The sequence below is a fragment of the Phocoena phocoena genome, chromosome X (genome assembly GCF_963924675.1).
Source record: "Phocoena phocoena chromosome X, mPhoPho1.1, whole genome shotgun sequence".
Taxonomy (NCBI): Eukaryota; Metazoa; Chordata; class Mammalia; order Artiodactyla; family Phocoenidae; genus Phocoena; species Phocoena phocoena.
In genome coordinates, this window is record NC_089240.1 from 31,677,778 (window position 1) to 31,703,292 (window position 25,515).

Sequence of the window (25,515 nt, forward strand, 5' to 3'; positions counted from 1 at the left end):
CTTGGTTTTACCCTGTATGGGATTCTCTGTGCTTTCTGGACTTGATTAACTATTTCTTTTCCCATATTAGGGAAGTTTTCAACTATAATCTCTTCAAATGTTTTCTCAGTCCCTTTCTTTTTCTCTTCTTTTTTGGGAACCCCTATAATTCGAATGTTGGTGCATTTAATGTTGTCTGAGAGGTCTCTGAGACTGTCCTCAGTTCTTTTCATTCTTTTTTCTTTATTCTGCTCTGCAGTAGTTATTTCCACTATTTTATCTTCCAGGTCACTTAACTGTTCTGTCTCAGTTATTCTGCTATTGATTCCTTCTAGAGAATTTTAAATTTTGTTTATTATGTTGTTCATCATTGTTGTTTGCTCTTTAGTTCTTCTAGGTCCTTGTTAAGCGTTTCTTGTATTTTCTCCATTCTATTTCCAAGATTGTGGATCATCTTTACTATCATTACTGTAAATTCTTTTTCAGGTAGACTGCCTATTTTCTCTTCATTTGTTTAGTCTGTTGAGTTTTTACCTTGCTCCTTCATCTGCTGTGTGTTTCTCTGTCTCCTCATTTTGCTTAACTTACTGTGTTTGGGGTCTCCTTTTCACGGGCTGCAGGTTCTTTGTTCCCTTTGTTTTTGGTGTTTGCCCCCAGTGGCTAAGGTTGGGTCAGTAGGTTGTGTAGGCTTACTGCTGGAGGGGACTGATGCCTACGTTCTGGTGGATGAGGCTGGATCTTGTCTTTGTGGTGGGCAGGACCACATCTGGTGGTGTGTTTTGGGGTATCTCTGACCTTATTATGACTTTAAGCAGCTTCTCTGGTATTGGGTGTGGTTTTGTTCTGTCTTGCTAGTTGTTTGGCATAGGGTGTCCAGTACTGTAGCTTGCTGTTTGTTGAGTGGAGCTGGGTCTTAGCCTTGAGATGGAGATCTCTGGGAGAGCTTTAGCCATTTGATATTTTGTGGAGCTGGGAGGTCTTTGGTGAACCAGTGTCCTGAACTTGGCTCTCCCTCCTCAGAGGCACAGGCCTGACACCCGGCCGGAACACCAAGACCCTGTCAGCCACACAGCTCAGAAGAAAAGGGAGGAGAAAAAAAGAAAGAAAGAAAGAAGGAATAAAATAAAATAAAGTTATTAAAATAAAAGAAAATATTTTAAAAAATTAAAAAGTCAGGGCTTCCCTGGTGGCGCAGTGGTTGAGAGTCCGCCTGCCGATGCAGGGGATACGGGTTTGTGCCCCGGTCCAGGAAGATCCCACATGCCGCGGAGTGACTAGGCCCATGAGCCATGGACGCTGAGCCTGCGTGTCTGGAGCCTGTTGCTCTGCAACAGGAGAGGCCACAACAGTGAGAGGCCCGCGTACCGCATAAAAAAAAAAAAAAATTAAAAAGTCATTAAAGGAAGAAGAAAGAGGAGAGCAACCAAACCAATAAAAAAATCCACCAATGATAACAAGCTCTAAAAACTATAGTAAGGAAAAAAACAAAACACAGACAGACAGCCCCCTAGGACAAATGGTGAAAGCAAAGCTATACAGACAAAATTGCACAACTAAGCATACGTATACATACTCCCAAAAAGAGAAAACGGAAAAATATATATATAACTTTCGGGAGGTCTGAGGTCTTTTTCCAGCATTCAGTAGGTGTTCTGTAGGAGTTGTTCCACATGTAGATGTATTTCTGATGTATTTGTGGGGAGGAAGGTGATCTCCACGTCTTACTCCTCCACCATCTTGAAGGTCTCCTGTATAAATCTTTTTATTGAGTTATTTTTCTTACATCCCTTTTGTTATATCGTGTTGGAAAAGAAGAAGTTTTCTTCTACCCTTAGGTTCTTCTAGTTGGTATAAGAATTAAACTGACATGGGACAGATTAACAGGAGAAAATCACACAAAAGTTTAATAACATGTATCCGTGAGACAGACCCAGGAAAACCCCATAACTTGCCAGAGTGGCCAAATCCTCACCTTAAATGTCATCTTCAGCTAAAGACAAAAGAGGATGTTGGGGGTAGTGGATTGGGGCTTCAAAGGTGAGAAAGGGAATTCACATGCAGATGGAAAAGCAAATGTTTGGTAAACAGATGTTTCCTGGGTCATGGTACACAGAGTAGACTTGATCTCTTCGCCCAGCTGAGTCTCCCCTATGATAGCCAGCCCATATTCTTTGCATGTATCTCTGGTGATAGCTCTATTCTGGGAACTAGCCCTTTATCTAAATTCTTTTAGGCAGTTAAGGAAGAGGTAACAAGAAAAAACTTCCTGAGTCTTCTTCTGTTTCTTAAAAATAATCAGCTTAGGGCTTCCCTGGTGGCGCAGTTGTTGAGAGTCCGCCTGCCGATGCAGGGGACATGGGTTCGTGCCCCGGTCCGGGAAGATCCCATATGCCGCGGAGCAGCTGGGCCCGTGAGCCATGGCTGTTGAGCCTGCACGTCTGGAGCCTGTTGCTCCGCAGCGGGAGAGGCTACAACAGTGAGAGGCCTGTGTACCGCAATAAAAAATAATAATAATAATAATCAGCTTAAATTAATCCTCATGCCAAAGAGACACATTTTGGGGTAGCAAATTTTTTTGCCCCTAGAATTGGTTTTACATCCTACATAATGCATTTAATCATATCCCTCTCTATTTTTTTGTAAACTAAAATGAAGAGTTATAATTTAAATTTTATGTTGTGATTGTCCTTTTTTCCTGAGGCATGATACATTTTGGATTTGTATTTGGATAGTGGATATTATAAGGGGAGAATGGAAGAGTGGATTGATGTTTTCTAAGATAGAATTGGTTTCTCATATGACTTTTTCATTAGATATTGTTTATGTTTCTGCTTGTTTTCTTATGTGTTCATCCTTGTTGTCTTTAACCATACTGAACTCTTGAGTCCACTCAGTCCTCAGCCTTGTCTTCAGTCAGTTCACTCTCATTGTCTTTCTCAATTCTGTCACTCCTTGGCCGTTTGTAGTACCTTCCCTGCCAATCCCAGCCATGCTCAATTCAGCCATCCAACTTATTTCTCCTGTCCCACAATATACATAATATTCCTGGAGAAAAATATATAGCCATGCTGGTTGAAGGGAAAGTATTGACCTCAAGCTAACCCTCTCAACATGGATCTATAATCCTTGTGCTGCTCTCAACTCTTCTCTGAAAGCTTAGGTGTCTTTATAAATAGCATTGACTCTTCTTTGTCAGAGTTACTTCCCATCACAGTCTTCTCTACACATCACTCACTTCTAGTACCATCACTTGACTTCTACATTTCCTGCAGACTTTGTCCTCCTGCAGAGTTCCTGCTCATTCTTCAGTCACAACTCAAATGCCATCTCCTTATGATGAAGTTTCCTCCACTTTCTTGGGCTAATTTAGAACTTCCCACCCAACCTCTTTTCCACTCCCATTGTGTATTTGTTACATCACCTACAGTTATTTGTTTATGTCCATCTCCTGTTGTGGTAGATGTTACTAAGCCCATATCTGATATCCATTCCCCTTCCTTATGGGACCCTCAGTTTGTTTGGGGAAGCAATGTTCTTATTTACGTATCTCTTTTCCCCAGCCTTTCTTGCCAATGAGATATGGACAGAAATTTCTTTTAGCTTCATCCCCCTTCTATATGCCAGGTACTGTTTGAAGTACTTCTGCTTATATTAGCTTATTTATTCCCTTTATCAATTCTCTAAGAAACAGTTGTTATCCCCACTTTATGTATGAGGAATCTGTGTTACATAGGTTTAGTAAATCGTCCAAAGTCTCAGCTAGTAAGTGTCAGAGCTGAAATTTGAACCAGGGAGTCTGACCGGAGAATTTGTGCTGTTTTTAACGACTGTGCTTTGATATCTTTCCACACTGAGGAAGGCCACATGATAAGGAATGGCAGTGTGGGAAGCTAGGAGCATTGCTCCTTCAAGGCATTGTCAACCTGTTAAAGCAACCCTGGAATACCTGCCCATGGACTTCTGATTGCATAAGATAAATAAACTCGTATCTACCTAACCCACTGTAACAGGACTTATTGTTACTTATAGACAAATATAATTCTGATGGATCCCAACTAGACTGTTAGCTCTTCCACGAGTAGTTTCTCTTCTTTTTATAAATTATTGTGCCAACTATAGTATTGGCATTCAAGAGTATTAATAATAATATCTGACACTGGGTGCTTTCTGGGCATTACACACTATGTTAATCCCTTTATGTGTGTTGTTATCTCCCTATGTGGCCACTGCAAAACTAGGAGGTAGGCACTATACCTTTTTCAAGGTTGAGAAAACTACTGTTGCGTGTGAGTCAGCCTGACTCAAGGCAAAGTTTGTTGTGATGGTCACGCATCTCTCTGTTCAGTATCCTGTGCCTTTGAATCTCAGATGATCCCCTCTTCCTGAGGGAAGAGCTTCTAAGTCATTCTTTCCATCAAGTATTATTTTCTTAGACCAAAGGAGATGATGAATTTAAACAGGTAAAGCACCTCACAGTAAATGTGCCTTATACCCTCCTGGGTTCTAAATACATTTGAATTATAGAAACGTGCTAATTGCTAATAGCTACATCAGAAGTTATATCTCTAGGGATTTGAACATTAAAACAAACAAAAAAAAGCCTCTGGTAATGATAATTCCTTCCTCCAGAAACTGAATGAGTGTCCGGTGTGTTTCAGAGTGTTGAGAAATGTGGAGGGGACATTTGATCAGGGATCGCAGATGGTTTTCTACTGTCTAGATGTAAAGTTATCTCTAATCCTAGAGTGTTGCTTCATAGATAAATTAAAAATTTTTTGCTATATATTGGCATACTTTTTGTCAGATATTTTGATCTGCCTATTAAAGTTGGAGCATAAGGTATTCCCTGTATTTTGTTTAATTTAAATAATTTGTTATAAAATGTCATTACATGTTTATGCCATCTCTTATTTTGGATATTAAAAAATAAATATAGTTAAAATGTGGTAAATTTCTTGTTCTCTCTAAATTCTCTGTAGGCACTGTTGAGCCATACTCCCTATTGGAATGTGAAGTGACATGGCAGCTGGGATTTGATTCTCCGGAAAGGGGAGAATTTATTCTTCACATCAATGAAGGAAACATGCTGACACTGAAATGTCTTGCACATGTAATGATTTCCCTTGAATATTATTTTTATTTTGAGGGCTATAAATTGGTTGAATATGCATATGCGTATATAGTTGCGTATATATACTATGTTAGTAAAAACTGATTTTACATGTAATACTTAGTTAACTAAAGTGTCTTAGCATCTTCTTGGAGCCACTTCTCTACCATAAATGAAGACTTTGCTAAAAAATGTGTTGTATTATCTAGAATTAACTCAGAAATCCAAGACTTTTGTGCCGACAATACTAGATTGTTATTAGAGACTATAATACCATGGGAGCCACTTGAAATTAAATTATTTCTTTAATAAGTGCCAAAGAAAACTAGAGAAAATTATATTATTGCATTTTTCGTATTTAGTTGTAATTAATAATTCAGTATGAAATGGATCATGTGATTTATATAGGAAGGAAATATAGAAAATTCTTCCATATTCCATATGGAATATACTTATAATAACAATGTAAGTAAAGTGAAGGCTGCAATATGTAATTTTAACTTTCTTTCTGTGGTAGAACCCAGAAGACCTTAACTTCATGGCTCTTAATTACCAAGGATATGCTTTACATGTGTACCAAATTCCCTTCCCAACGTTTTTAGTAATTTAACACAACCCAATGCTGTTTTACTAAATCCCATCTCTGTCTCCAGGCCATGATCATGTTCTTACATATTTTAGCTATGAAGAAGCTTATAGCCTTAAGATATAAGAGATCCATCCACTTTTATGATGGCAAGTGGCAGTCAGAAATCAATAGGGTCTTTCCTTTGCCCTAGGCTTGAAATAAGCTGCTGCTTTCACTATGTTTAAATCACTTATTAATTCCTTTTACAACTTTGTATTGAAGTATAGTATACTACAGAAAGGTGCACATATTATAAACTATGTATCACTCAATTATTTTTTATAAACTAGTAACACCCTTGTAACTCACACCCAGATCAACCTGATCAAGAAACAGAACATGACTAGCATCACAAAAGAACCCCCCTAGTCCACACTTCCAGTCACTATGTGTCCCTCCCAGGATCATCACAATCGTTACTTCTAAGGCATAGATTAATTTTGGTTTTAAACGTTATATAAATGTCATCACACCATATGTTCTCTTCTATGCCTGTCTTCTTTTGTTCATAATTAGGTTTGTGGGATGCATCTATGCTGATACATGTGGTGACAGATTATTCATTCTCACTCCTGAATAGCATTCCATTTGGTTAGACTATACAATCAGTTTTCCATCACACAGCTGATGAGGGTTTGGATTGTTTCAGATTTTTGGCTAATGTAATAGTGCTTCTGTTAACATTCTCTGTCTTTTGGTGAACATATGTATACAGTTCTTTTTTTTTTTTAATTAATTAATTTGTTTGTTTATTTTTGGCTGCATTGGGTCTTCGTTGTCGCGTGTGGGCTTTCTCTAGTGGCAGCAAGCAGGGGCTACTCTTTGCTGCAGTGCGTGGGCTTCTCATTGCAGTGCCTTCCCTTGTTGCGGAGCACGGGCTCCAGGCACACGGGCTTCAGTAGCTGTGGCACGTGGGCTCAGCAGCTATGGCTTGCAGGCTCCAGATCACAGGCTCAGTAGTTGTGGCACACGGGCTTATTTGCTCCGCGGCATGTGGGATCTTCCCGGACCAGGGCTCAAACCCGTGTCCCCTGCATTGGCAGGTGGATTCTTAACCACTGCACTACTAGGGAAGCCCTGTATACAGTTCTTTAACTGTTATTTACATAACTGTGTTTGACAAGTTTACTAATATAAATTTGCTCATATACTCACCCCATGTGTATTTTTTCTAACAAATAAAAGATGAGCAATTTAGTAATGTAGACTTAGTTTAATAATAAGTATCATTTTTTTTAAAAAAAATTATTGGAGTATAGTTGATTTACAATGTTGTATTAGTTTCAGGTGTACAGCAAAGTGAATCAGTTATATGTATACATGTATCCAGTCTTTTTTTTTTAAGATTCTTTTTCCATATAGGCCATTACAGAGTATTGAGTAGAGTTCCCTGTACTATGCAGCAGGTTCTTATTAGTTATCTGTTTTATATATAGTAGTGTGTATATGTCAGTCCCAGTCTCCCAATTCATCCCTCCCCACCTTATCCCCTGATAACCATAAGGTATCAGTTATTAATTATTGTGTCTCAGGTACGATGCAAAATGACGTTCTTGTATTATCTCATTTAATCCGTACAGCAACTCTATAAGGAATGTATTAATAACTCAATTGATGGGTGAGGAAATGGAGCATTAGAATGGTTAATTATCTAGTACAAGTTCACACGTGCAGTAAATGCCCTATTGGAATTTATATCCAAAGTGATCTGCCTCCACAGCCTTTGCCATTACCATCTCATAAAATTTGATTTCCACTTTCCCTACACTAGGATTGGTTAAGAATTAAACTCTGAGATGTCAGTGTACTGAACTAGATTATTTTTGGCCAATTTTTCAAGCCCTTGAGTTTAAGTGAACTTACTTAAGAGTAAGTGAAGTGTTACTCTTAAGAAAGTAAAGAAGGAGGAATGTGAAACAATTAAATAAAATGTTCATTTAAGTTTTTTCATTAATTATGAAGAACTTACTTGACCATTTCATCTTTTGTTAGCTTTGTTTGAAAGTTTATTTTTCCAGTTATCCGAATCATGTTCTTCAACTAATTATATGAATGTATTAAAATCTCCTAAGACAATAAGAAATAATATGTATTATTTATAGTAGGGTCTATTGTAGAGAGCACTGAATGAGGAATTAGAAATCTTGGGTTCTAGTTCACCTTGGTTATTGTTTGCTTTCCTGTAAAATGGGAGAGGTGGATAATATCAACGTTTCCAAAAAGTGTTTTATGTTGCTGTAGTTCTGTGAAGTGGTTTGTGTAGGACAGGGCGAGGGAGTCCTGTGCCTAGGTAATTCTGTGAATCACAGTGTACTACCTCCCCATTCTCAGATAAGCAAAGTGTACATTATCAGCATACTAAGCCCTATGAGAAGACTTCTAGTAGAAACATGCCTGGATAATCTCTCTTGGCATGTTATTTCCCATACTTACATGACCCTTGAACTTTTTCCTTTTGTGTAGCACATGGTAACACCTTGTATGTAGTGGGGCAGATGGTCTCTAATATCCCCTTCAGTGACTAATCTACATCATTCTCAGTCATGGATTTACTTCGTCCTTAGAGTTATCTTACTCTCTCTGCCTTCCTCAGTTTAGGAGTACATTGTAAATATTCCACTCTTTTCCTTTCTCTTAAGCACACCATAAAATCTGATAACGCTTCGTATTTTAGAAACTTCTATGAAGCTGAAAAAGTTTGAGTTATCTGGTGGGGGATAAAAAAATGTTTACTGTTATTTCAATTTCATGTTCCCTTTCTTCCTCTTATTAGCTTGGTCACACCAAGGTCATTCTTTTAGAGCCAAGGATACTCTTCAGTGATAGCCCTCAGGGTTTAACAACTTGGAGAAAAGCCATTCTTCACAATGTAGGACCAAACCATGCTTATTTCAAGGTAATGTAGAATCTGGAAATCTTACTTGGATCAGATCACATTATAATTTGAACTATTTATTGCCATGAGTTCTATGCCATGAATACTTTAGTCTTTATAGATTGACTAATGCTAATATTTAGGTATTTCATATCAGATTTATCTGAATACATTTCATCTACTTTATCCTTTTAGTTTCCCATAAAATTTGTCTCTATCTCTCCCTTCCTTCCTTAATCTCTCCCTTCCTTCTCCTCTTACCCCTCTTTTGCTTTCTTTCTGTTATTTTGTTTTATTGGGAAAAAAAGATGATTTCAAAAAAACTAACATTAAAAAAATATGCAGTGTTTATGTTACATTCAGTATTTAATTACATGCTTTTCCTTTTTTTCCTCGTTTTCACTATGTCATCAAGACTGTTATGGTAGCAACTGGGACCTAGATCAAGACCATTCTAAAGATATTCTATTTATAGTTGTTACTCCTGATTTAAATTGTGGGGCGGGTGGTGTTTAAATTGGTAATAGAGGTTTTTTTTTTTAACTGAGAAACATTAACATCTCCTAATAGTGACAGTAGAGGTTAGCATTTGAGATCTTTCTTTCAAGCTTGTATTTACATGTCTTCTGCCCAAACAAGCAAAGGAGGATACCCTTTTCTACTCTGTTGCTTCAGAATTAGTTCTGAAGTCTGTTTGTTCCCTCATCCCCTAAAATATGTTAACCAATTTCCCTTCAAATTATTCTGACTTAAGGCATGATAGATAAGCCTAAATTGGCCTCTGACAAACCACACCTTAACTCTTTTGGTAAGTTACTTTTTTGAAGGTCAAAATGATATCTTAGACATTAGGCTATAAAGGAAATAATAAAGAAGAGTAGGTTACTTTATCATCTTGCCTCCCCACTAACTTTGCTTTCAGTTTTTTAGGATCAGGGAAAAGACAGGCTATCAAAATAGTATCTAGAATTTTGGCATCTCTCCAACAGATACATCTCATCATTTCCTTGTAAGTTTTGCAAAGTCTTGAAAACACTTCAGATAATAAGCTTCATCGTCCTGTTTGAATTGGAAGATGCCATTGCTAAAAGTTCTGTTTGCTGGGTTAGGGGTGCAAATCCTTGTTGAAGTTCAAATTGTTTGTCTGGTGTTTGAAAATCTATTTCAAAACCATCTCATGCTGTGTGCCTGTAGGTCCTCTCTCTATGTACTGGTCTAGAAGTTTTCCTATGAAAGCTTTGGAACAATAACTTTAAAGGACAAGTGACATTTCTGCAAATTTTTGATTATAGGTTTGTGACCAGAGTCTTTTGTCTGTGATTGATGTTGTTCCATCACAAGGAATCATTCCATTGGGGGGGGCTAACTGTTCTCAATACCTCCTGTACTCCTACTGTAGCAGGAAAATTTGATACAGGAGCAAAGGTATGTTTATGCATATGTGTGTTTTCTCCTTATATATGTGTCTGTGGATTTGTTTGGTTATGATATTTATAATAGTAGGTATAATTCTATAAAATGTTATATACATGTTTATTCTTAGAAAGCTTATTTTAATGATTTCTTCTAATGGGGATGGGTTTTAATATTATGACACTAAAGAGTAATTTTAAAAATTTCTGTTATTTTTCTGTTCTAAATTTCTAATTGAGTTAGCTCTAAAGAGGTGCAGTTTTTAGAAATCTAAAAAATAAACAACCTTACTTATACATCGGTTGTAAAAATGGTTAGCAGAACTTGGCAAGAGGATTTGTAGAAAATGTTTTTGGTGAAAGTTGCTAATGGAAGTTTCTACTAAGTTGAAATGGATACATTTCATTGATATGAGGCATTTTTCACATGAACTTGGAATATTTGGCATCTCTAACTTGTGACAAGCCCTTACTAGTCAGAGAGCAAAGGATTGTTTTTTCCATGGTGTTAATTAGATACCTAAGGAAAAAATAATCAGTTTTGGAATGCTAATTTTAAATAGCTTTAATGACTATAGGAATTATAGGAAAATTGTATATGACGTTAATATCTGTATTTTATAGCACACATAAAATGTTTTACTATTTTATGTTCTGGGAATTATGTAAATGAAAAGGTATTACCTTGATTTTAGGGACTTCTCTAAGTGTTCATTAAACAGAATAAAACATGTAAGACCAGTCTGTAGTAAATTTACTTATTATAAACTCATGGAATGGAATGCTCTTAATCTTCAATTTGATGATCAACTGTGTACATTTACTCACATTAAAAAAGTAATATGTGCACTATCATCAGATCAAAATGAACGGCTTAAGAGATATCCTCCATTTTATCCTTCAATTTCCCATAATCATTAGTTCTTAAATAATATTTAGCTTAATATAATAAACACCAATTTGCCTGGCCCCCAAATAAACAACCTAATAATTATATCTTACTTTTATAAAGAAGTATAGGGGGCTTCCCTGGTGGTGCAGTGGTTACGAATCCGCCTGTCAATGCAGGGGACATGGGTTCGAGCCCTGGTCTGGGAAGATCCCAGAAGCCACGGAGCAACTAAGCCCGTGCGCCACAACTACTGAGCCTGCGCTCTAGATCCCACGTGCCACAACTACTGAAGCCCATGCGCCTAGAGCCCCTGCCCCACAACAAGAGAGGCCACCGTGATGAGAAGCCCGTGCACCACAAGGAAGAGTAGCCCCTGCTCGCCACAGCTAGAGAAGGCCCATGCACAGCAACGAAGACCCAGCACGGCCAAAAATAAATAAATAAAACAAATAAATTACAAAAACAAAAGTATAGATTGAAAGATGTTTATAAAGTGTATATTGTGGTATACGGTCTGATATTTGGGCAGAATTTTTGTATATTATTTTGGAAAAAATAAAAAACAGCCACTAAAATATAGGTTTTACTGAGATTAGTTTCCACTGTATTTTAGAGAACCATGCTGTTTTTACAAAGCTTACCTTTTTAACAGTATATTATGAGATTCCTTTATTCATCCATTCCATGCGTACTTACTGGGCACATATGTGTTAGGCTCTGCTGCAGTTGCTAGGAATGCAAAATTGAACAAGGTAACTAGGGTCCTTGGTCTCTAAGAATGTACAATGTGGTGGGGGATGCAAACAACTCAAAATTAAAAGATAATGTAATAAGTACTATGATGGAGAAATACAGTCGGCTGGGGGCGTACACGGGAGAGGTTTGCAACCCATGCTTAAATGGTCAGGGGCAGTTTCCTAGGGGAAGATAAATCTGAAAGACACCAGAGTTAAGAATCAGCCAGAGGAAAGGGGTAGTAGTGGGGTGAGGGAGGAGAGGAGGAAAGAGTATTCAAGGAAGACAAAATTGAATGTGTTCAGGCATATGGGAGGAGAGGGAGAGCTACAAGGCAGATATGAAAAACTTAGTTTAACATGACTTGGCTATAGATTGAATGGATGATAGTAGGGAAAGATGTATTTAGAGGCCTGTATAAATTTTAGTCATACAGGTCCTTAGCAACAACTTAGGAAGTCAAAATTTCATCTTAAGAGCTTGGAGTTTTTAAGCATGGAGAGTTTCACACTCAGATTTGCATTTTTCAGACATCACTTTGGTTATAGAGCAGTGTTAAACTGCGACCAGTGCAGAGTTATTAGTCTGCTGATGATGTCCAGGCAGGAGAAGATTGTGTTCTCAGGAGATAGGATTCTAGACAAATTCTAGTCAAATTTAGGAGATGAATATTTAGGGTTTGATGATTGAAAAGGGTCACATATAAATAAAACAGGTAAGTCAAGTGTGAGACAGGTGGTAACAACATTCGAAGAAAGATTAGAGGATGAGTAGCATATTTTAGAGGGAAATCATGAGTTTGAGGCACCTTTTGCATCCCTATGTAGAGGTGTCTAGTAAAGAGGCCATTGCTTATACATGTTGGTCTGAAGGCTAAGGATTAATCTTAGAGATGATAGAGGTTATTTCTGTTACCCCTGTGAAAATCAAGATGAGTATAAGTGGATCGAATATATTGATGAGAAGTTGGAATGATAAACTTTGTTGAATAACAGAGAAAATGGAGACAGGTTAATTGGGGCTGATCAGGGAAACATCACACATGTGACATCGTGGAACTCTAGTCTCTGAAAATGGATGAGAAAGCAGGGATGAGAGAGGGTTGTGAGAAAGAGAGGGACGGATGAATGTATGGTTTCTGAGGCCATGGATTTGTGACGGGTGATATTGTCCAGGGTACAGATTAAGTCTCAGGAGATGAAAAGGTCAAGCGAGCAATTGGTGAGGGTAGTAAATGGGTTATGGCAGCCTGGAATCTTCAGTTACCCACGAAAGGAGAAGTGAGTAAAAGGCAGCCATGGGGGTGTTGAGACTTACATATGGCGTTCATCAGTGAAGCATATATTGACTTGTAATTACCTCTGAAGCATTAAGTTATGCTTCTTATGATTTTAGTCAAGTATTTTAGGTACTATATATTCTGTAAATAAAATATAGAAATCATATAGTAGTATGAATTAAGCAATTCGGTTAATAAGATTGTCTAGATGGCGCTCACTTTCCTTAATAATTCTGAAAAAGTGGTATTTTGTGGTTTCTTTACCTATAAACAATGCCACTGATTCTATCAAAAGAGTGAAATACACTCATATCTCTTTTTTTAATATACATTTAGATTTAAATCTCGAAGTTGACTGTTCTTGTACAGGTAGGGCTTTCAGGGAATGATATTTTTGTGCTTCTGAGATTTTGATTAGACAATTATATGTTCATGTAATCTATAGTTCTTATTTTGTAGGAGTTACATGACTAAATTCTTATTTCACTGTCTTAAATTTCTTGGAAGAAATTGAGTGCTCAGGCACTTCTTGGTTCAAGTTTAGCCACTGCTGCTTTCAAGTTTTGTGACCTTAAGCCCCAGTTTTCCTCACTTGGAAATTAGGGTATTAACAGAATACTGAAGATTAAAAAGGAGATAATGTATTTAGCAGTATACTTGGGCCATATACTCAGCAATTTTTAGCTGCTCTCATTAGAATTATGGTTGTTTTGGATATTAGTATCTGTGTTTGCACTCAGTTTCTTGCTTGTTTTAATTTTGAATATTCCTTTGGAATTAGGTAAATACAAAAGGCTCACACAGAGTTTGAAGCAATAATGTCAAGGCAAATGGGTAGAACTCTTCAGTCAAATTCACGAGGTCCCATTTGTGATGGAAGTTTTTAAGAGTTGAAAATTCACTCCTTTAGGAATATCAATTCTACATCACAAGAAATGGGATGATAACTGCCAGAATAAATCTTGTGACATTTATAATAAGTTATGATTATTTAAATTATAAAATGTTATATAAATGCCAGGTAATACTTCAGCAGTATATGAGTATATTTTAGTGTGGTTTCTACAGAGTTTTATGTTTTTCCTAAATAGATTGCTATTCACCGTGCAAAAGACATAGACCTTAGGGTGGATCTATTGAGATTGCTGATGTTGAAATCAATCCTGTGAGTATGTTACCTATTTGTATAATCAATTTATGAGTGTGGTGATTTTTATTTATGTGTCCCTAGTCAGCCCATTTAGGTTAAACATTTTTTATTATGTAGTAATTTGTCACATAGAAATTAATGTATGTAATATAAATATAAGTGATGAAGCAGAGTATTAAGCCAATTAATGAAAGTTTAAGAATTCACCACTGAACTTAAGTAGCAGAACAGTTAAATTATCTGTAGGCTTCATCATGATCCTACCCCTCTTAAGAGATAACTACTTTCCTGAATTTTGTCATTGTTCTGCCTTTACTTTTTCTAATTAGGTTACCACATATGTATGAATTCCTTACGGTTCATTATTTAGTTTGTTCATTTCTGAGCTTTAACAAAGATATATTATCTTTGGTGGGTTACTTTTAATTGAATATCATGTTTTTAAACTTCATCTAGGTTATATGTAGCTGTATGTTATTCATTTTCCCTGCTGCTTAATAGTCCATTGTGTAGACATACTGTAATTTGTAGACTCATTCCATTGTCCATCCAATTAGTGTCTGTTTTTTTGGTATTACAAATACTATAGCTATGAACATTCATGTACATATCTTCTAAGGTACTTATGAAATAGTTTCTTTAGGAATGGAGTTGCTGAGATGCAGATAATGTACATATTTGACTTCACAAGATAATTTCCATATTTTCTTCTCAAGTTTCTATTGATCCACATCTGTTGCTCCATAAGTTGTATTATAAGACACAATGTTTGCCAATCTATTGAGTGTAAAATACCTCACTGTGGTCTTGGTTTACATTTTCTGAACTATAATCAAATTTATTTTTTGAATTATTGTTCTGTACCCAAATGAAATTTTGTTCTACAGTTGATAGAGTGCACATACATGCTTTTTTTTTTTTTTTTTTCTGTCCAAGCTTTCAGAGTTAGATCTGGTCTTACCTACCTAAAGAAACTTTCCCTGATCCTTCAAAGCAAGCCCATATTCCCCTCTCCCCTCTCTTGTGACATTTATTAGATGTCACAAACATCTTAAACTCTGGGAACATCTCCATTGTAGCAATTGTCACATTATTTTCAGGTTATCTGCCCTTTTGTTTTTCTATCCCCAGTACCTAGTACCATTCTGGTGCTGAACTAAATTGAGTAGAAATTGATGAGGCTGCTGGTTGCCTCAGGTAGGGCCTTACCACTAGTCTGCACTTTAACGGCATCACCACAATTCTAGGCTTTAAGTTACAATTTTCTAACCTTTCTTTTATTCAGTGTTGAAGGCGTGGTAAGTCCAGATAGACTGATGGATACTAAGCTAGCTTGTCCAAGACAGTGGTGATTCCTGTAGTATCCAGAGTGCTTTTTTTCAGTTGATATGGTGTCCCTCCTTGAACAATGTTAGACAAAGATGGAGACTTTAAATACTGCATTTCCTCGTCCTAAAGATATTTGTGGCAGGCTTTGCATGTTATGGTATAATTGAGTAATTTATAGGACTTTAATATATATTTATCAATATTTCTTAATTATGTTGGATTTTTAAACATTGCTGCCCAGTTACCTTTTAAAAACAATATTCTAGTATTACCAGATATTGTTAGCAATGTATCTAATAACTGTGTGGCATTGACTGTGTGTCTTAATAACAATTAGGAAATTTTATCCAAATTAACCTATGGGAAAGACCAGAAATGGGATAAGAGGAGTGATTTTTTGCATACGAAGCATCAAACTTTCACTACCTGTTTTGGATTTCACAAATTTCACCTGTAGAACTGGGTTGATATTTTAAGTGAAGCAAATAGTGGACAGTTGACCTTAATGCCATGTTTTTCTCAGCATTAGGATACTGTTGCCTCTTTCTCTTTTAATGGTGTATGTGATTCTTTTACTAAGGAACTGTAGAGTATATATAGTTACTCTACCAGGAGAGGAATCCTGCAGAGTTTTGTGGGGTACACATGCCTGGCATATAAGCTAAAGTTAAGATACATTCAGTAAACATTCCTTATGTATTTAAGCTAGATGTCAGATAGGTGCTAGAGATGTAAAAATGAATGAGACTTAAGGTCCACTAGAAGAGACATAAATAGACAAATAAACGGACATTATGATGTCATAATGTGAATAAACGTAAGGAACAGAAGTAGTCCCGATCATATTGTAATTAATTGCGGCTTATCCAACTGGTATTTGAAGGATGCATAGTATTTTATCAGGCAATTACAAGTTAGAGAAGGGCCTTCTGACAGAAGAGACACCTTGATAAAGACACAGAAGGGAGAAGCACCAGGTACTGGTTGGAAATGACAAGTCATACAGCTTGCTGAAATATGAAGTCATAGGGGTGAGAGTGGAGCTAGGTAAGGCTGCAACATGAGACAGGGGAAGGTCATGGTGAACTTTATGAGCCCTGCTAACAAACTTGACATTGTCCTGTAGATCTCCTGTAGAGGAGAATCATCAAATTTTAAGACAGGAAATGATGTGGTCAGATTTTTAATTAGTTTAATTGTGACTTAGATGTGGAGGGGAGAATTGGAGAAAGTCAAATCTAGCAATGAAATGAAAAGTGATGAGTTACTGGGCTTCCCTGGTGGCGCAGTGGTTGAGAGGCCACCTGCCGGTGCAGGGGACGCGGTTTGTGCCCCGGTCCGGGAAGATCCCACATGCTGCAGAGCGGCTGGGCCCGTGAGCCATGGCCGCTGAGCCTGCGTTTCCGGAGCCTGTGCTCCACAACGGGAGAGGCCACAACAGTGAGAGGCCCGCGTACAGAAAAAAAAAAAGTGATGAGTTACTAACTTTATACAATTACAATAAAGTTAAGAGGTGAAGGAGTCGGAATTAATGGGATTTGGTAACTGATTACATGTAGGAGGGAGGGGGAAGAAGGAAAATGTAACTAATTTGTATAGAATACTGCTGTAATAATGTTCTTGATAAACATGAGTATAATTTTTTATTGAGGTATAATTGACATATAACATGTTAGTTTCAGGTGTACAATATAATGATTCAATATTTGTATATATTGTGAAATGGTCACCATGGTAAGTCTAATTATCATTGGTCACCAGACATACCAATTTTTTTCTCATAATGAGGACTTTTAAGATCTCCTGTTTTGCAATGTAATTTTTCATTTACATTATTTTCATAAATTGTTACTCTACCTTCTAATTCTGATTTCTTTTTTTATGTTTTAGGATGTATTTAACTTCAGTGGCACCTATGTTGGCGCTACCCAGATTATTCCATTTTTAGTAAAAAGCAAAGGTGTAACACGTGCCAGAGTAGAGTTTAATCTGGAAGACTTTGAAGGTTTTTCTATGGATTTTAAAGACAAATCAGGTGTATATTTTATACCATTATGATATTATTGTAAAAGTAAAACAGTTTTAAGTTTGCTCTAAGGAATAATGTTAAGCAAATACTGTAAGTCAAGGGCAATTATTCTTAAGTATTTTTGACTTATGACTCAATGCATATTTTTCTTATATCCTATAAAACATAATGGTTCTATTTCTAGAAATACATGTATATATATCAGAAGACTTTGATGATGCATGACATATAACTGTGCTTATTAATTGATATAATATAGTAGGTTAAGTATGTTATACATAAGTATATACTATAAATGAAAATAAAATTATTAATTGCTAGTTTTAATTGCTTAAGAATTTCAGGTGAATGTTTTGGAGAATTCTCTCTCTGTGTTTACCTATATATTAGGTATCTTTATGTTAAATTAAGTGTGAAAAAAATGCACTTTTATAAATGTGTTTCATTTGTTTACTCCAGGTGTTGGCAAACTAAAGTCTGTGGGCCAAATCTGGCCTGACACCTGTTTTTTTATAAAGAAGGTTTTATTAGAACGCAGTTACGCTCATTTGTTTGTATATTGTTTCTGGATGCTTTCATGCTATAATGGCAGGGTTGAATAGTTGTGACAGAAACCTTATGGCTTGCAAAGCCTAAAATATTTACTATCTAAACCCTTACAGAAAAATGTTTGCCAACCATTGGTTTAGTCATTTCTTCTTCAGTACGTATTTGTTGAATACCAATTATAGGCCAGATACTAGACTTTGAATGTATAAAGATAATAAGACATCTTACTTGTTCTCCAAAAGTTAACAGTAAGTTTATCAGGGTCTTAGTAGTAAACAAATGACTCAAAGCATTTAACTGAAGATGATTTAGTGAAGGAATTATGTATGGACCTGGGAGCCAGGTTAAAAAAAACTGACAAGGGATGGAAGCTGCTTCTACCTCTAGGCCAGAAGGAGCAACAGGAGGCAAGATATTATTGAAGCCCTGTGAGTGGTGAAACTCTGAAAGAGGGGCCATCTAATAAAAGCTATAACTGTAAAAAAAAAAAAAAAAAAAAAATGCTGTCCTTGCCAGAATTGCAGCCAAGGCAGGGAAGACATGAGGGCATAAATACCTCCTACTCTCTGATATCTTGCTGACATTTCCCTGTGGTTGAACCAAGTCAGAGACAGAAGAGCAAGGGACCTAGATGAATCAGTCTGTAGAGGTCAGGACAGAGGAGAGCAGAGAAAGATGGCTATTGGATCTAAATGATAAATGGAGACCACCTATATAACAGTAGGAGAGAGAGACAAAGAATTGGGTTAGGGGCTTCCCTGGTGGCGCAGTGGTTGAGAGTCCGCCTGCCGATGCAGGGGATACAGGTTCGTGCCCCGGTCCGGGAAGATCCCACATGCCGCGGAGCGGCTGGGCTCGTGAGCCATGGCCGCTGAGCCTGCACGTCTGGAGCCTGTGCTCCGCAATGGGAGAGGCCACAACAGTGAGAGGCCCGCGTACCGCAAAAAAAAAAAGAATTGGGTTATTACCATATAGCATGTGGATGCTACAAGACAGGTCAGTACCTGGTGCTAAGGAAGCATATGCTAAGGGAAACTAGCTGAGAATCACCAACAGGAAAGATTTCTTGGAGAAGTTGATGCCTAATCTGAATTTAGAAGAATAAGGAGAGAAACAGAGAAGGTGATATGAAAGAATGCAAGTAAAGGCCTAGAAATGAGTCAGTGTGGCAAGTAGTTTGGACTATAGAGTATAGAGGGGCAAGTGAGACCCAGGTAACTAATAGTTTTTTCTGGACATTTATCCTAGAGGTTAGGCAGCACAATTAAAGGATTGATATTAATGAGTAGCCTAATGAGTAGGCTTGCCCTTCACTAATTTTCCTTTTGGAGCAAAGTTGAAAATGGGCTGGGGGAAAAGGTGGGTATGGGAGGGGCAAAAACAGAGACAGGGGGATCAGTTAGGTATGGTGGCCATACAGGTGAGAAGTGATGAGAGCCTGAGCTCAGACATTGATACCAGGGACAGGAAGGAGGAGAGTACAGAGGTGCTGAGAAATTAGAAATGCTTCGATGTGGTTACCAAGCGGACATCAGTATTAAGGAAGAGGAGGAAGTCTTGGATCACTCCCAGTTTTTGACTCTAAGACGTATGTGATGGGAGGGACTCTTCATAGTTGATATAATGTGAGGAAAGGAATAGATCTAGGCAAGCATGCTGTGTTTGAGGGGACTGTGGAATAGCCCAGGAATCATAACAGTAGGCAGTTGGAAATCCATATGAGATTTATATTCTTTTTTGGAAAATCTGGATGTTGAAACTTTAGTTGCATTAACACTTTACTCTGACTGCCTCATATGTATTCATGCACCTTGTTAATGGATCACAGGCTCTTCCTGGTTATTGTGCAGAGCTACTCGGCAAGATGCATTTCTTTCCACAATTCTGCCTTAGCCCTAGCTCAAGCTTCCCTTCTAGGTCACTGGATCATCTTTTAAAATGCTTTCCTTGCCTCCAAGCCTTTATCCTCATACCTATACCAGAGAGTGATCTCCTTCAAGCAAAGATCTTATCCCATCTGCCCTCTGCTTGAAAAGCTTTGTTGGTTTCCTGTTACCAGTAGCAGTGGTTCTCAACAGCAGGCTGCTGACACAGTCTAGGATGTATATAAGTTGATCTTAACAATTATTAACAATTTGCAATAAAGTTTATACTTAAAATGTCCTGAAAATTTATTATTATGAGTATGTTAAAACATAAATGTCCTTCTGTGACAAATTAGACTTGGTTTTTCACATTATCGTTTCAGGACAAGAATGACTTAAGGGGGAGGAAATACTGAGATCTATTTAGCTATGATGCCACCTTTTCTTTCCAGTCACCTCTCCCATTGTAGGCTCCATCAGCTGTCTCTACTGCAACCAGATTGTGTTACACATTTCCTTTGGCACTGGGCTTCCCTCCTCCTAGGCTAGTTCCTCCTCTTCTGTCCCTGCTGCCTGAGATTCCACCCTCTTTTATAAATTAGCATCAACCTCCTGCATCCTATGAATCATTAGCCCCATTCGTACCCCTATCCAGTCGGTTGAAATTATTTTTTTTGCCTTTGCTCCTTTAGGACATTAGGTGAGTTTTATTATAGCACTAACCAAATTGTACCTTGTATCAGAAAGAGCTTTGTACTTGTTTGTCTCCCTTACTACGCTGTGAGCTCCATGAGGTCAAGGACTATGGTTCCAATTTTTGTTTTCTGCTAGAGTTGTCTGACATAGTTCTCTGCACATTATAGGTGCTCAAGAAATATTTATTGATGCTGTCTTGGATTATTGCATTTCACAATCTATATGTTTATATATACTTCAAATATATTTAAGAATATCTATTTTTATTATATTTTATGTATTCGAGATATATAGCCATTCTAGGTGGATATTCTTTGCTGTATAATATATGTATTTTTTCCCACACCACAAACATGTTTGTGTTAATAAACACTTAATGGATCCTTTTTATTCATTTGTTTAATGGTTTTTATATCATACATCAAGTTGAGAGAAATTGAGTAGGGTGAAGGAGAATGAAATGAGTTTTAAATGTTTATTTTGAGGCAGGGTAATTGAAATTATTATCATTCCTTGGATTAATCAGAAAACTTTAGGGAGAAAAAAGGATTTTTAGAATTGTTTAGATGAGGGCAGAGGTTCTATTGTAGCTAACATTTGATCTTTCAGGAACTTATTTTAGAAGTTTATTTAAGTGGTTATAATTTTTGACCCTGAAGTTTGTGTTACTATTTGACAGTTGTTTCTGTATCTCCACCCAATCCCTTTGTATCTGGAGTGATACCATTTAGTTGAAAAGTTTTCTTGTACGAAATTGTGTTTATCTTCTTTGTGAACTCCGTAAGGCATCAGAGGAGGTCCGGATTCTCCCTGTTCCATCTTCACTGGAGAGGGAGTCTCAATTTTCTCAGACCTAAGATTCAGTCAGTTATTTGATCTTGACCTTTATACCTTTTTATATTCATCTGAATATGACTGTGATATCATTCTTGAACTTTGGAGATTTTAAAAAATAGGTTTATCCTCTCTGTTTTGCTGATTGAATATATATTGGTTCCATTTTTGGATACCAGTTTTGCTGATTAGCATCTAGGCATTAAGAGTGATTCCTTAACCTAGCAACCTTATGCAGCCCTGCACAGATGTTTTAGCGACTGTTTTTTGATTGTTGTGAACATTTTGATGAGGTTTCTCAAAGTTTCATTTCCACATTTAACAATAGCATCATAGATATGTATCTGGCTTAAAAAAAAAAAAAGTGTCCTTTTTCTGCTCTTATAGGGGAATTCACAGACACTGCATTTCCTGACATATATTCCTTGGAGTTAGAGAGACATCTCTGGAGTGTGGCCTAGCATTTTCTCCCAAAGAAGTAAGTTAAGCTTTCTATTACTCACATTACTGGAGAGTTGTGGAGTTAAGATAATCCTAACTAAGAAGCTATTGAAGATCACCTAAGTTCTTTTTGTAGTGGGTCTTTTTCTACTTGTGAGCATGTCTGGGTATACCCTTTAATTCAGTAAAATGATCGCGGAGGTGTCTGGCTTCATGATTGCAGTGTATCTCAAGAGGTGCAGAGGGCACACACAAGGAGCCTTCGTGGTCTTGTGGTCTCAGTTATGCTCTCTAGAAAATTCAAGATATGACATGTTGTGAAGGAGAGGAAAGTTGAGGCTAACCCCAAAATCACTTATATTTGAGCCAGCATGTGCTCTCTACTTATATTTGAGTGGGGTATGCTTGATGTTCTTAGAATCATCACCTGAAATCACCAAAGACATGCTGTGAAGATTTAAGAGGGGTTGCTATAACACTGGTTCTTGGGTAGTGTCCCTCGATGTTTGGTGATTTAAAAACACCAACAAAAACAACAAACAAAGAAAATCAAAGAAAAAAGCCTTTCCTAGAATGTGCCCAGGAGGAAGGGATACCACTGGCAAAATTTCAGGGGCAATCTCTGATATGCTTTTGCTTTGAAGGCAATAGAAGTGCCAAAGAGAGAGCGTCTTGCTACCTATGATATGGAAAGGCATGTCGCTGCATCCTCCCAAACAAGAATCAAACTGCTATATGGCAATTAGAGTATGAAACTCTTATGTCAAAACATTTTTTATATTCCAGCATAACTAGCATGATGCCTTGTACCCAGTAGGTGTAGGATAGAATCAACTAAAGGAAAGGAATTAAAGCACAACAAGAAGGTGTATTGAATGCTAACAAAGTACATCTTTAATAATCCATTTTTTAGTAATGTTACCAAACTACAGAGTTTACTGAGATTAAAATCTTATTTTAGGAACAATAATAGCTGTTATTTAGCTTTCAGGAGGAAAAAGTCAAGAAAATTAAAAAATTTTCTTAAATTCAGATTTAAGAAAATGCTAAAGATTAATTTTGCCTTCTTAGGTGCAGTACATTAGCTGGGATGTATTTTGTGGGTTTTGTGCACATATGGTTCACATGGAATGATAACGTCTACAGAGTTCACTCTTTTGTCTGTTCTAGTTTTTGACAATCATAGTGGATGAGATATCAAAGGTTACTCTTCCGATATTAAAGAAAATGAAAATTTTTAATTTTATATACAACATTAAGTTGTATTATACAACATTAAGATGTATACCATACTATATTTGATTTCTACAGGTTTAGTGTGTAATAATTATTCATCTACATTCATGAACCAGTGACATTTAGATAGATACTCTTTAGCAGGGTTATCCAGAAGAGAGAGAACATCTTTGCTTTTTTTGAAAGTCATTTTAGGAATAGTTTCCTTTGGCCTAATTTGGGCTATCAGATAATATCAAAATACACATTATTTACATTTTCCTTTTATCTTTTCAGCAAAGGATTTTGAAGTGCATGAAATATTGTCAAGGTATTACAATTATTTGTTGAATAATACAATCTGTGACTTGTCTTTCTAATTCAGACAAAAGCATAATTAACAAGTTATTTGAAGAGATTCAGAGGATGTTTATCTTTTTAATTTTTACAGTATTTTAATAGCTTTCAAAGCCTACTCAACTCCCACATATCCTAACGATTTGCAGGTTTTCTCAGCATCATCTTATATTTCAATCTTGCATATCAGTGATATTCTCCTCCTGATTATTAAAGTCTCTTGTCAAAATTAAATGGGAAGTTTAGAAAAGCAGAAAGAAAGAATACAAAATAAATCCTAATACATAACAATGACCTCTGTTTATATTTTGGGGTATCTTTGTTTTTTCTCCTTCTATCTCTATACTTATATTTCTATGTCTATAATTATAATGAAATAATACTTTATGAACATTTTTAACCTGCATTTTTTTTGCTGAGTGTATTAATTTAAATGTTATCAATTGCTTTTTGTGTCATTAAGTATTCTAAATGCAATTTAATTTGTTAGGGATAATATTTTATGGCTATACTATGTTATAGTTATTAAACTAATCCTTCTTACTGTACACTTAAGATTTTTCCATTTTTTGACTCTATAAATGATTCTGTAAGAAACATCCTTGTAAATAACTGTTTGTTTTCACATTATAGGTGTTCATTATATCATCCTAGAAGTAGAATAATTGAGTCAGACTCTGTGCACATATTTTAGGCTATTGATATGTGTTGTCAAATTGCTCTTCAAAACGGTTATACCAGTAGTATTAGCCACTAGTAACAGTGTAAAATGTTGCTTACTGTCGTCTTTCTTTGTACAACTAGGTTGCATCCATTATATATGTATGTGTATGTAATATTCTGCCAACCTCAGAGGTGAAAGGTGAATTTTAAATTGCACTTAAAATTCTTTGATTCTTCTTGCATAACAAGCCACCATACAACAGTAATGATTTATTGGCTAACAATTTGGCCTGGTTGGTACTGTTAAAATTCTTTTAATTCTCTGGTAGGATAACTATATTCTTTTCCTTTTAAAATACCATTGGCCATTTTTCTTTTAAATTTTATTTATTTATTTATTTTTGGCTATGTTGGGTCTTCATTTCTGCGCGTGGGCTTTCTCTAGTTGTGGCGAGTGGGGGCCACTCTTCATCATGGTGTGCGGGCCTCTCACTGTCGCAGCCTCTCTTGCTGCGGAGCACAAGCTCCAGACACGCAGGCTCAGTAGTAGTGGCTCACGGGTCCAGTTGCTCTGCGACACGTGGGATCCTCCCAGACCAAGGCTCGAACCTGTGTCCCCTGCATTGGCAGGCAGATTCTCAACCACTGCACCACCAGGGAAGCCCCTTGGCCATTTTTCTTGATGAACTTTAGAATCTTTTTCTTGAGTTTATAGCTAAAACTTCTATGGTAATTTTGGTTTTTGTTGCATTAAATTAATAAAAAATTTAGAGAGAAGTGGTTTCTGTATAAAATTGAGCTTCATATTCAGAAAAAAGATATGCTGTTTATGTTATTAAAGCATTTTATACTGCTCAGCAAAAGTTTGAAATATTTTGAAATAATTTTTCTATGCTGTTTTGTGCAGTGTAAATGATTGGGTTTTATTATTTTTATGCTCTCATATCAATATTTTGAAAATAAATTATGTTGATGAGGTGTAAAACTGTTTATCTTACTTTAAGCATCAGTTACTTTTAATTATCCTCCAATTTATTTTAGATTTTTTTTAGGAATACTGTAATAGATTGCAGGGCTTCCCTGGTGGCGCAGTGGTTGAGAGTCTGCCTGCCGATGCAGGGGACACGGGTTCGTGCCCCGGTCCGGGAAGATCCCACATGCTGCCGAGCGGCTAGGCCCGTGAGCCATGGCCGCTAAGCCTGCGCGTCTGGAGCCTGTGCTCCGCAACGGGAGAGACCACAACAGTGAGAGGCCCGCGTACCGCAAAAAAACAAAAACAAAACAAAACAATAGATTGCAAATATTATTGTCTCTTCCATTTTAATAATGATAATTTTTACCACTTTTTTCTTATCATGCTACCTTGTTTAGAATTTCTAGAACAAGATCAATTATTTTTCTTGGCTTATCTTATTCCTAATTTCCTATGAAGCAATATGCTTTAAGGCCATGTTGGGAAATATCTTTCACATACTAA

At 36.8% G+C, this 25,515-nt stretch overlaps 1 protein-coding gene across 1 annotated transcript in view; it reads left to right on the top strand.

The window, feature by feature from the left end:
- Window positions 1–25,515, top strand: part of CFAP47 (cilia and flagella associated protein 47) — a 503,782-nt gene that overhangs the window by 98,799 nt on the left and 379,468 nt on the right. The window contains 8 exon segments of the mRNA XM_065900147.1: window positions 4,959–5,089; window positions 8,491–8,613; window positions 9,885–9,944; window positions 9,946–10,017; window positions 14,037–14,075; window positions 17,280–17,424; window positions 21,750–21,797; window positions 21,800–21,840. Of these exon segments, the coding sequence (XP_065756219.1) occupies window positions 4,959–5,089; window positions 8,491–8,613; window positions 9,885–9,944; window positions 9,946–10,017; window positions 14,037–14,075; window positions 17,280–17,424; window positions 21,750–21,797; window positions 21,800–21,840 (659 nt within the window).